This window comes from Anser cygnoides, chromosome 8 (genome assembly GCF_040182565.1).
Source record: "Anser cygnoides isolate HZ-2024a breed goose chromosome 8, Taihu_goose_T2T_genome, whole genome shotgun sequence".
In the NCBI taxonomy this organism is placed as follows: domain Eukaryota; kingdom Metazoa; phylum Chordata; class Aves; order Anseriformes; family Anatidae; genus Anser; species Anser cygnoides.
Window position 1 is genome coordinate 23933905 of NC_089880.1, and position 13136 is coordinate 23947040.

Sequence of the window (13136 nt, forward strand, 5' to 3'; positions counted from 1 at the left end):
CCCTGGTGCTCTTTCCCGGGTTGTCTTCCCCAAATCCTCTTTTCTGGTGTCTATACTGGGTGGGAGGAACGGGGTGCAAAGGAGGTGTCTCGGAGCCCCAGCTCAGGAGGGGGTGTATTCTATATTCTGGGTGTGGGGAGTATTTGGGTGGTGACGGGCAGGGTCCCTTGCTCCTGTTGCTGGCTGCCGCGTGTCTTCTGGCTGCATTCTTCCTCCAACCATCCAAACGCGGCTGGACTTGGCAGAAGAGCAACGACAGTTGCTGCATCAGCCTTACAAGCAGGACTGTGCTTCCCCTTCCTGTGCTGGTGAAGGCAGGATAATGGCCTGTGCAGGGTGAGGGTGCTTAAAAAGTTGTCTCTTCGAAGGATGTATTTAACAGCGCACAGTACATGGACTGAGAAGGAGACCAGTAGCATCTTGTTTGTAGGGCCTTTCACCAGGGTTATGACTAGGTTCAGTGAAATAGAATATTTCATATTCTATATGTATTCTACATATTGTAGAATGCTGGGAATATTTGGTGGAACTGAAGCATATGGACTGTGAGGGGGTAGGCTGGGTGAAATTTTAATGAACCTGCTTGTAAGTTGGAATGTCCTTGTTTTTTTTGTGGGGGTGAGTGTACATTAGTTTCTGATTGTCATTGTTGGGAAAAACATGACAGTTTTTAGAAGTTACAGGCATTTAGGACAGGTCATATTAAAAGAGTTGTGTATATCTCTATCTATTTACAGACATGTATGTATGTGTAACCACTTTCTGCCATCCCAAATAGAAACAGCAAAGACTTTCTCTTTCTCCCCTGGGCCTCTGCAGCTTTCAGAGATGTGCTAGCAGACTGCTAATGTTGCAATTTAAAATTACTTAGCTTACTCCTAAGTACAACCAGAAAGTGTGGTAGCATGAACGTAGGTGTCTTTTCAGCTCTCCAAATGACAGAAAAACAGAAGTATAGGCTGCTGCACACAAAGGTGTTCAGTACCTTTGTGGAAAAGTTCAGAGGCAGATGAAAATGTGAGCATCTCTGCTTCAAGATGTGAAGAACCCGAAGGTATGATTAAAGCAGTTTTCAGGTCACGCAGCTTACCCCAGGTCACTTGTTTTTGTGCCTCTCCCCCCTCTTGCACCAACACAACAGCTTGCAGCTGTGTGATGAACTGGATGAGTGAGCTGGTCTACTCTAAGTTACCCAGGTCTCATTCTTGATTTGGTTTAGACGGTGTGGCAGCTGTGAATGGCTAACTGTAACTGGAGGAAGAAATTGTTTTAGAGCAGTACTTCTCAACCTATGAAATGTTCACCGCTGAAGCAAATGTAGAGCAAAGCATTCCTGCTCCTCAAACAAATAGCCAAGTTACTGTTATGAGGTGCCAAAAAGAGATGGGGTTTAAGAAAGGTCAAGAATGAGTGAGTCAGAGCTAAGTGAGGATACAATTTCAAGTCCGCATTCAGTTTTCTTTTTCATGTAAAACCACTTTACTCATGCCTTTTTTTCCCTTTCTCCACAAAAATTCTTGAAGCTTTTAGAGTGTGCAGTCCTGGTTTGGATTTGACAGTTTGAGGCATAACTGTAGACTGAACAGGTTTGAATTAATGACTTCAGAAATTGATTTTGATTGCAATCTGCAAATCTTAATTAAAAGCCACTAATGATAGATGAATTTTTTGATTTAAACATGACTTAAAAGACATGATTTAAAACTGCTAAGCTATGTGGTGATGTATCATGCAGGGAAATTGTTCTTTGCAGCTTATTTTCTGCCTCAGATGAGATTTTGTAAGGATAAGCATGACCTGAAGTAGCTAATGAGAGGCATTTGAAATAAAATGGAGCAATCCATTAAGACATGTGGAATGTGTTGCACAGCTGCAGAGAAGGGAAGACTGGACCAAGTGCATCTATGTAGCCTATAATGGAAAGTGTCACATTTTCTTCAAAACCACATATGATAGCTATGCTTGTACTTTTTCTTTAGGCACATGATGTGAGTTACTTTGACACCTCCAGAACAATTAAATGCATGAGGGAAAAGCTGTGGTTGTGTTCACCGCTGTTCTTCTACCTATTTCCATTTTGATTGAAAGTTTGCTGTATGCTGTGAAAGGAATTTACATGTGTGGGAGTGTTTCTGACAAATACATGTCTAATTCTGTTTGTAGTAATAACAAAGACATTCCACAAAGAATGATCTCTATCCTAATGAATTATTATATAGTGATACATATGTTCTTGTAGTAGAGCTGCTGAACTGTAACTTATATTAGGAGATTTGGGTTGCAATTAGACATCTGAACTGTTTCTTTGTATGTATATTACTCGTAGACTAGAAGGAACAAATATTCAATATTCAAATATTCAATATTCAAGAAATCCAGAGATAATCCTCTTTGCTTTAGTCGGAAATAGATTAAATCAAAGCTGAACATGATTTTTCATTGGCCTCTTTACCTACATACTGTAACTGCTAATAATTTCTGTAGCCTAATTGCCGTTTTCTGACTCATATTAATGGTAAGCCTTACAACAATAATGTTCAAGAAGCATATTTGACTGGGGTCTTGTGATGTGCTTTCAGCACAGAAAAGTGGCACAAAAGAGGGGGATTTACATTTTTAAGTAGTCTGCTTAATAATAATAATAAAACGTAAATAATCAGGTCTCATTTATACTTGGAGATAGTATATTTCAGAAATTGATACAATAGGTTTCACTTACAGGTTTCTAATTGTTCTTCATTGTACAGGAAACAGTAACAGAGTCCACTCCGTTGCGTTGCAGAAAGCTCAGCAATCCTGACATCTTTTCATCTGCTGGGAAAACTAAGCTCCATCGTCAGCTAAGTCAAGATGACTGCAAGCTACGCAGAGGTAGTTTGGCAAGTTCTTTGTCAGGTATGCCATTTTGTAAAGACCATATGACAATTCATTACTATTAAAATACTCTGTGTTGTTGGCATAGCAGTTGTGATAAAAGATACTGATAGGACATTTCTTTAAAACCAGAGGCAACCTCTTGTTGGGAAGGCGTACAAGTTTTTATATAAGAGGAAGATTCAGAAAGAGGTATTAATAGAAAAGAATGAAAAAGAGAGCTGTATTTGGCATGAAATTCTGCATATTGGCCAGAGTGAAAAGTTAAAAGCTAAGATTTGATGTGCAAAATTAAAAGAAGGGAGTGGTGGGACTTCAGGCAATACAGTGATATATTCTTACCTCTTTTGCTTCTAAAGTCATCACTGACTGTAAGCTTGCCTACTTTGCCATATTGTTTCTTATTGGGAACCTGACTTTTATATCATGTTGAAATTATTTCATATATTTTTGGATTCAAAAGCCCTGTAAACGTTTGTGATTCAAAGTAAAAATGCTGCTTTGAAAAAAAAATATTTTTTCAGTTTATATAATTTTTTTCTTCTGAACACAGTCTTCAGCTCTATCAGAAAATTTAGTTCATGACTACTAGAACCATGGAGTGAGCATAATCTACTAACGAGTCAAAAATGTTGGACCAAGTTCAGTAGTTTGCTTTTTCAGACACTTCATACGTGGACAAGGGGATGCTTGCACAATTATTTAGATCTTGTATCAGTTTGTGATACCAGCATTGGACCATACAGAGCTAGCTGCATGATCAGTCTAGAATGAAATAGCTGATCTGCCTGAATACCACTGTTCTTCTGTAGGGTTAACTTTCAGCCCATTTCCTCCCTAATTAGGCTGACTGTTTGACTATTTGCATGTTAGAGCAAGAACAAGAAGGGCTTGAAATTCTCAGGTGGGAGGGGAAGAGAGCGGAACCACTCATTTTGGCAGTAGCATGGGCTTGACTTATATGATTGTGAAAATACAAAAAGCTTTGTTCCCTCCGTCCTTTATCTGGAGAAAGATAAATATACTAATGTTTGAGGTGCTGGGTGTAATGGAATTAAATAAGCAGTAAAGTATGCACATTTTATTTTGGGTTGGCCTTGTCTTAAAGTTTTATTTGTAATAAAAGGGTTGTTTTTGAAAAATGGAAACTCACTCATGTTTTGTATGCAAGTAAGGTTATTCTTTAGGGTAGGTTAATCACTAGAGGAGAATAAAAGAAGAAGTAAGCAAGAGGAAGCAGGAAAATGAGAAGTTTTATGGTTTTTTAAAAATATATGTTTTTCTGTTTGGATATAAAATTCTTGTAAATTTTGTGTCTGAAATGATAATGTCCTCCATAATTAGTTGCTGCATCTTAGTGAATTTTCAATCTGCTATAACCTGATACAGGAAGGGGAAAAGAGCCCCAGCCAGATAATTTTAACTCAATTGGATAAAGGAAATGTAGATGTTTAGATATATATTTTAAATGCAGGTGTTGGGAACATATGCAGGATTCGAGGCATGGTTAGGGAAAGGCTTTAGCTTCAAGCTCCATCCTGAAAATAATTCCACCTTATTTTAGTGACAGCAGCAAATCAATTTGAGTAATACATGCTTATAGATGAAATAGATGGTTGTGCATGCAAACTGGATGGCTGAGATTTGACTATTGATGGAAAACTGTCTTCCTGGATTCAGATTACGCAGTAGGTAACTTCTTGATTCCCTGAAAGAAGTATTTTGCTTAAATGTGAGCTGTTTTTGTGGAACTAAAAAGAGATATTGATAACTATATCATATGTTATTCTTGCTCTTGAGTACTGGCATTTTGAATGGGCAGATAATTACATGCTTTGAATTGCTATTATAGGATACTTTGCTAGTGCTTTACTGAGATAAATACAGCATTGTACGTTTCTGTAGTTTTAGACCTCTGCAGAGAAGCAGTCATTGTATTTACACATAATTTGAAAATGAACAAACCACAAAAATCATGTCCATAGCTGCAAGCAGCTTGAATGGGACTGAGAAAAAGGTACTAATATGTTGGATCTTTATTTGCTTGCCAAAGTTGAGCCTTCTCATCTCTCATACTTTGCCTCATTCTGTTACTGTATGGTTAGTACATTACTTTTAACTTTTACTGAAAATTAACATAACCAAGGTACAAAAACAAAATTTTGTACAAAATTTGTACAAGGTACAAAAACAAAAAACAAACCAGAAACACCCCACCATCACCCACATGGAATCGTGGATGATCTCATTGACAGTTTTCCAAATCTTGTAACTGCTTTTATATAACAAATGTAATATTCCACGTTTAATTCTAAGGTCAAGTTGAAGAATTAGCAAAAGAATAGCCTGCTGAGAAAAAGTATTTTCTGCAGTATATATGATGAAAGATGCAGACTTCTTCCTGCTACTGATTGCAACGAATCTCTTAGCCTCCTGTAATTCCTGTTGTAGAATCTGAGCATGTAGTAATCTCTTGAATGCAACCATGTTCACTGTGCTTGGAAGGAGAAGGAGGGGAGGGCACACACCGTTATTTCCTTTTCCCATATATAAATAAGTGCTTTGCACTGTTTTAATGTGGGAGGTAGTGTCTAGGATAGTTTACTGTTAACAGTCCATATTTCATTTTTGAGCTTTGGACATTGAAATAATTTAATTTGACAATCTTAATTTTTAAAGAAAAGAGGTATTATTTGCTCCCACTTTGCAGATGGTGAAATTAAATTACAGAGTCTGACTGGAGTTACAGAGGAAGTCATTTGGAAGCTAATAGTGGAATCAGGATTTAAATGCTTTTTCACTTGTGTTTTAACTGCTAGACTGTCTTCTCTTTTTATTGTGAATGACGTACGTAAAAGGACACTGTCAAGCCTGATACAGTCAAAATTGGACTTATTTTGTTTCTTTCTTGTTCTGGAAATTTACTGTTTGTCATTTTCAAAACAGTTTTATATTGACTAGAAAAAAATGTACTGAGCAGATCCTCTTAAATGATTATTGTATACTTCCTGTAGTAAGGCACAATGGTGTGAGCTTGTTGAGATAGGAACTACTCTTCTCGCTGTGTGTGCAGCATGGGAGATCAGCATCTGTACTAATATGATGCAGAGGAGGCTTAGAAAAAATACAGAACGTAGTTTTAGGATACTGTGATGCTGCTGATCAGTGAATTTTCTCTTAAAGAGAAAATATTGATCCCTGGCTCAAAGCAAAACAATGGTTAAACATACACTATTTTCTGACCAGAGCTGAACGAAATCTGCTGCTGAATGTTGCAGTAGTATGGGAAAGCAGGGATGTCAGATTGGCTAAGTTATTGAGAAGAGGTAATATTGTAAAATTGAGTGTATTTTCATGAGAATTTTTAAAGTTATACTTCAAAGATTTTGTAACATGAACATTTCCTCTCTGTAGGGCAATAAAGGGTTTAATTGGCAGCAAATGCTGTTTTCTTTTTAAGCAGTGCAAATTACAGAAAGGTATGAAGGGATGAAAGTCAATTTCTATAAGATTTTTGATTTGTCCATTACCTAATAATGAAAGTAAATAATTTTAAAATATTTAATTATAAAGGGAATGAATTCACAGGTAGTATACTTTTACAAGTTATAACCAATCAAAACTTTTAAATTGCTTTTTTATGAGCAATTTCTTCTACATATGCAACATTTGTTATCAGCATGGTATTATGAACTTGCAGACTTGTTTAAAAACAAGTTGATAGTATTTTGGTTTTGTTTTTAAAGGAAAACAGCTACTTCCCTTATCAAATAGTGTCCACAGTGGAGTGGGACAGACAATATGGCAGCCACCTGGAGATACCTCAAACCTGGTCCGCATGAGAAATCAGTCTCTAGGACAATCTGCTCCTTCACTTACTGCTGGCTTGGTGAGTAAGTCTGGCAATAATCTTGATGATTTCATGCTATAAATCAAGAGTGGTGTGATCCCGTGCTATGGTTTTTACCTTGCTTTCTCTCCTCCCTCTCACTGAAAGCTGCATTTTGTGCCCATTTTTTTTGGGTTGGAGGAGAATTAAGAGGAGAATGTATTCATCCTGTTTTTTGACAAAAAAAAATGAAAAGGAAAAAATTGTGCGTACAAAGAATTATTTCTTTTTGTGGGAAGCTCTTTTTTGATGCTACTTAAGCTGCCTGATTCCCGAAAGAAAAAAAATATCACTGGAAGTCTAGAGAGATGTGAGTATGGGAACCTGACCGTCTGAAACAAGTTTAATTGGGAAGCAGCTTTCTGAGTAGCTACCTTGGCCTATTTCCCCAGAGAGCAGCTAGGGGGATGAAGCTGAAAGGAATAACTGTCCATGGAATTGAAAAGCTGGAACTGACATCTGCTGTTCTGCATGGTTTCTGTCAAACGGTTTTAGTAGAAATGAATATATTTTTGCAGAATGTTGCATCTGTTAAATTAGCATTCTCTAAGAAGAGAATGTTATATGTGGGAAAGAAATTCAACTGGCTATAGTCAAGATGGAATTGCAAACCAAAAGGAACATAACTTCTGTTTTTTGATGTTCCTTATTCCCTCTAACTATTTTAAATTTTTGAAGTGCAAGGAGAAGAGAAGTTTAAGAGTAGGAAAAGACAGCTATCAGCTATTTGTGAGCAGTCTTACATGCAACATAAATTGTACATAAATGGTAAACTAAAAGCAAAGCTAGAAGCTTATTTTTTTTGCCGAGTTTCCGTAGTGTTGTCCCTATAGCAAGTGTTACTGAAATGAGGAAATTTCGGTGTGTCAACTGCACCATCTTATAGGGCTGTAAGGAACTGGGTAAATGTTTCTTATATTGTAAGAAGCAATGACCCCTTCTAATGCTTCTAGTTTATTGAAGCAATGACCCCTTAGGTTAAATGGTGTACCTTGTATGTAGTAGCCCTTAGATTGCTACCTGTTAGACTTTTTTTGGGAATCCTTGGCAGTATGGTACCACCAGGATTTGAAAAGAAATTAAAATCTTTGATATTAAAAAATCCATGTGTTTGTGTTTTGATTTCACAATGAAGTGTTTGTAGTCTTAGCATTTTTAGATGTGCTACTACATTGATTTGATGTAATTGTATTGTCTTGTCTTTGGTGCCTGTCAGTAGATACTCTTCTATCGGTTTTGGTCTTAAATATTTATTCTTAGCAGTGGTTGTAATTTCTCTGTATGAATAGAAATAAAAATTGGCACATGTACATGGCATCCGAGTACATATCTGGTGGGGACTTAAGGAAAAAAAAAAGAGGAAAAAGGGAAAAAGCAAAACATTGAAATACAGATTTATTGCCTGGTGGTAGGCAAATACCTTGAAGTTTTATAGCTTAATGAAAATAGCTGTGCTTTAAACCAAAGCACTAGTTCTCAGATATTTAATTTGGAATCCTGCTTTGTTGTTTAACAGCTTTGCACAATTCAGTGGGCTGCAGATGTGTTTGCATGGTAGTGCTGCATATTAATGTGATGTATTTTCAGTTTGTCATGGCAGTGTTTGTGCTGTCTATCAAATGCTCTGATATGAAATGCAATGTCAATAATTTATTTTAAAATAATCATCTTTCTAATTAAAGCAGACAAATTCAGCTATAAATCCAGTATTTGTCCTTTTGTGTTGTTGCTAGGTACTGAAGTATATGGTCGTTTTCCTACCTCTGTATGGTTTATGGTGGGCTGTATGTTAATTGCAGTTGCAGTTAATTAAGCCTAGAAATTAAATTTTTTTATATGAAATGGGCTTCTAAAGCAATGACTAAAGAGCTGGTCACAGGATGAACACCTAATTAAATGCAGTGAGTCCTGGGATCTCAGAGCTAGTTACGTGTTTGCAGCTCTTCTAATATGCTTGTGGTATTGAAATATGTTTCACAAATTAGAACAGCAAAGGGTTTCTTGCCAGTATAATTAATCTTCTTAGAAGAATAGCTCTATTAAGAGATGAGTAGGTTCAGTAATGCAGAGTGTCATTTTAATGTGCCAGCCTTGATTGTTAGAGCATTTAATTCTCCTATTATTCGTTACTAATACAATAGAAGGATAGCTAGGGAGAAATGAGAGTGTGGTACTGGGAAGGCATAATACTCAGAGCTACGTGCGTTATTTCTGCTTCCACTTTATGGTACTGTAGGTATCAGTGTATTTTCCTTTGCCAAATTGCTTTGTTGGTATTCAGCGGTGGTGTTTTTTTTTTTTTTCTGTGCTTAAATTGATTTTTTTCAACTTTGTTTACAAAGTGAAACAATAAATTAATGGTAGCAACTCCTTAGAAATTAGTTTGTAGCTTCTGAAACAAGACTGATAGCCAGGCTACTTACTAGCAACAGCTCACAAATTGGAAATGACATTGTAACATGCTAAACTTCATAAGCATAATTTATTGTTAGAACGTTTCAGCTCTTTACATGTGTGATAATCTGGTTTAATGTGCCTGCATAGCACTTGCCACTAGATCCTTGACTTGAGAAGGAAGCCATCATAGCCTGAATGCCGAGTGCTCTTGTGATGTTGATCAGATCTGTGTGCCTTCTAAATATGTGAGGACTTCATGCCGTGACCTTCAGTTCATCATGAACTCTAAGACACGTCTGTGATTGTAGTAGATGGACTTCTGGTGAGGAGTGTCCTATGATTTTTATTCCATATTTAAGAATTTAATTCCCTAAGGTGGTGCTGAAAAAAGTAATTGGGGGGAATAAAGACACAGGCTTTGTTCTGGGCATCTCTGATATTTTCTGCTGTCAAGACTCAAATGTAGTAAAAATGAAGGAAAAAAAATACAGGGTGGTGGATAGAAAAACTGTATATAAGGAACAGAAGGATAATAATGTGGAAAATCTTTCATGACTTAGTTTGGGGATTCATTTATCTGAAAACTTGGCTTGCAGACTCCCTGTCTTAAAGGAGTTAGGATTTGGATTGTGCTTTGAAGACAACTGATGAGAATGATTGGGGATAAGGATGCATTCTCTTTTGAAAAAAAGACATGAAAAGCGTCAGGGCTTGTTAATTTTAGAAAGGAAAAAGCTTGAGAAGAGAACACTATTGTAGAGGAGGCGGATTGGGAGGGTCTTTCTTGCAAACAGTTATTCTGACAAAATTCATAGAGTGAATTTCATTGCCGAAAGCAATTTACTTCAATGCCACCAAGAGTTAATATTCCAGGGTTGGAGTGTGTATGGGTGGACAAGGGATGATTTTTCCTTAATTTTTATTGTTAAGGATAGGCTGCTCAACTGGAGTACCACACCATCGCCAAATATGTATTTACATTTGTGGAGAAGGAGGAGTGTGCGTGCGTGCGTGTTCCCTTTGCACATAGCACATCTCAAGCACTGTCTCCAGCTTTTTGTGAAAGAACATCCGATAGTGTGCTACCCATAAATTAGAATCACAGAATATCCCAAGTTGGAAGGGACCTGCAAGGATCATCGAGCCCAACTCCTGGGCTACATCTCTCATGCATTGCTCACTATCTAGTGCCTGGAAAAATTAGGGATGGTCCAAGAATAAGAAACCATGCATGTTCCTGTTGCCAGCTGTGGTGATGGGAAAACACTTGAAGGAAGCCTGTCATTGGAAAATTTGATACTTTTGTGAAAGAAATTTTGAACCTTTTTTTTCCCTTTCCTTCTTAAAAACTTAAGTTTTCTGAACTGCTCCCTGTACTCCTTGAACCGAAAACTGAGCATCATTTTCGAAAATAAAGTTGAGGATTCTAGTTTAGCGGCAGGTCTCTTGTTGGCATAAACTTTCTTCCTTGTATTCTGTACCACACAACATATGGTCTGGGTCATTTTTTTGTTTTCAGAGATGAAGTCTGGTGACTCTGTTGGTGCTTTGTTAATCCTGATGCCAGACTTCTAAGGTTTCCTTCCAGAATCGATGTCCTGTTCAGAGAATAATTTCAAATGACTTATGGTTTTACATCCGCTTTGCAAGGTAATGGTTAAAATGAGACAATCATGTTGTAGAGTGCATCAGAAAGTTTGCCTTTCCCTGGTCTTGTTCTACAAGAAGTAGTTAAAAAAAAACACACACAACAAAACCTCTTAGATTTTGAATAACAATCCGGAGGACAGAATGTCTCAGATGCAAGGCCTTGAAATTATTCACACGCTGAAGAACTTCCTGTGTTGAATTACACTAAGCCAGTGACAGCCCCCATTCAGCCTCATCTATTCTGACCGTTCAGTTACCTACAGCTGTGTTGATTAGGTTATTCTGAGCAGAACGGGGCAAGCAGTCATCCTTGGGGCAGGGAGGGAGCCTGTGCTGGAAACGTGGTAATTGAGACAGACTTCACACTGTGGCATATGAGTTTTGATGTTCAAGTTGAGGTGTGCTTTTTAGGAGAGAATATTCACTGTTGATTTTCTAAGTTTTTATTCCTCTGCTTTTGATTTAGTTTAGCTGTATTAGAAATAGAATCAGTTGTACCCAATATATAAACCTGTGGCAGTGTATTGCCCCTGTGCAGTTTGCTCTTTCTGCTCTTTATTACAAAATGTTGTACTTCACCTCTGTATCGTTCTTGGCTACCAGAGAGAGTGGCTAGTTGGCTACAGGTTTGGGTTTGTAATGACACAATTTAGATAATTCCTTTTACATTCATGTTAAGGCTAAAACCAATTGCTGATGTCTGTAAAGCCTGGTGAGGAATTTGCGGTGGTGTTCTGCCATCTGCTGGTGGGCATGTAGCAATGGAGAGAAATAATTTAACCCTGAGATCTAAGTAACTTTTAGTAAAAGGTTTTCAGAGATCCTGGTAATTAATTGTTTGTGATTTTGCAGCACAAGAATGCTATTTGTGTGATTTTGTTCTACAGTAACCACTTGCTAATAATCTGGCTTCTTCTTTAGCTGGAGTATGAATTAGCTTCATATTTTAATGTACCATGGCTTGCAACAGTGGTTTTCTGGTAACAGAAAGTTGGTGATTAGGATAGTTAAGAAGAAAATAAGATTTTTTTTTTTTGAGACAAGTAGATCAATCATTGTTTTTTGCATTTTTTTGGGGTCAAAAGCTGTGTTGCCTAACTGTGTTTTGGTCTATAACCTGCTAGGTGGTGCTGAAGCACTGAAGGTTTCATCTCAGCATAGTGAATTGCATTTTCAACACAAAATGACACCATTGCTACAGGGCCAACCTAAAGAAGAGAGCGAGATGTTTTCCTGTATAGTGCAGCTAGGAGGAGACATTAATGCTGTGTTGTTTGCAAATTTGCTACAGAAATTAACAATTGAAAAATCCAGCTGAAATGCAGCGTAGTTAGAAGTTCCATTTTTTTATGTTCTGCTTCCAAAACCCTATTAGTTTTGAAAGGAAATTCTATATCTGGGTCTCCTACTTGGTTTGCAGTGCTTTAACAGACTCGCTGTGTATTATTTAGGATTATTCACTAATTTCACAGTGATGAGGCCTTGGAAGGAATGGAGTTTGTGGTGAGTTGCAGGTATCTGATTAACAAATTAAGCATTAGCTTGCAAAGCTGGTCTTCCACTACACTCTCTAGCTTGCTGCTTGATATGAATGCTCACAGTGATGTGAGTGCACAGAGCTTAGACTTCTACCTCCTTGCAAAAGAATTAGATGTAATCTCTGTCTTTTTACTGAAAAATACAGCAGTAGTTGGGGGACAAGTCATTAATGCCAGTTGTGTGTAGAGCTACCTCCTGCTGATTGATTGCGTACTTATCACAGGAGCAGACATTTGAGTCTGATGAGAAAACTTCATTTACATTTGTGTGTTCTGAAACATGCAGCTGCTCTTTTTCTAAAATGTTTTGTTATAGGTAACCTTACTTTTTGCTTGTGTTTTAGGAGATAAGGTGTTGACTGTTTAAATGTTGCTAAAGACATTTGAAAATATTTTTAACTGAAAAATGATCAAAAATATTAAAATAATAAAAAATAATTAAAGTTACAGCTCATGAAGACCATATACTTGTTCTGGGGTGTAAAGAACTTTTAATACTTGACTTCACGAGTCTCATATTATTAGAAAAGTAGAAGAGGACTATGGTTATATGAATGAAATTTATTACTGCATGAAGTCATGGAAATTGTGTTTTAAAATAGCAGTAATAGCCTGAGTTGGGAAGTAAATGGATTTCCAGATTAAGATCACGTGAAGCCTAAGTTTATGCATACTAATTAAAAATTTACATTTGCTTATACTGTGAAGTCTGTGAGCGAATCTTTGAGAGTTTGGGTAAATTACGGATTTTGGAAGATGCGGCACTGAGGAGATGAGATAGAAGGTAA

General features: G+C 37.1%; 1 protein-coding gene across 8 annotated transcripts in view; it reads left to right on the forward strand.

The window, feature by feature from the left end:
* The window catches only part of MAST2 (microtubule associated serine/threonine kinase 2), a 191898-nt gene that overhangs the window by 17004 nt on the left and 161758 nt on the right, over positions 1-13136 (forward strand). For all 8 annotated transcript variants that reach the window (XM_048058876.2, XM_067001384.1, XM_067001380.1 and 5 more), the window contains exons 2-3: positions 2748-2895; positions 6621-6763. In XM_048058876.2, the coding sequence (XP_047914833.2) occupies positions 2748-2895; positions 6621-6763 (291 nt within the window). The remainder of the gene's footprint in view (positions 1-2747; positions 2896-6620; positions 6764-13136) is intronic.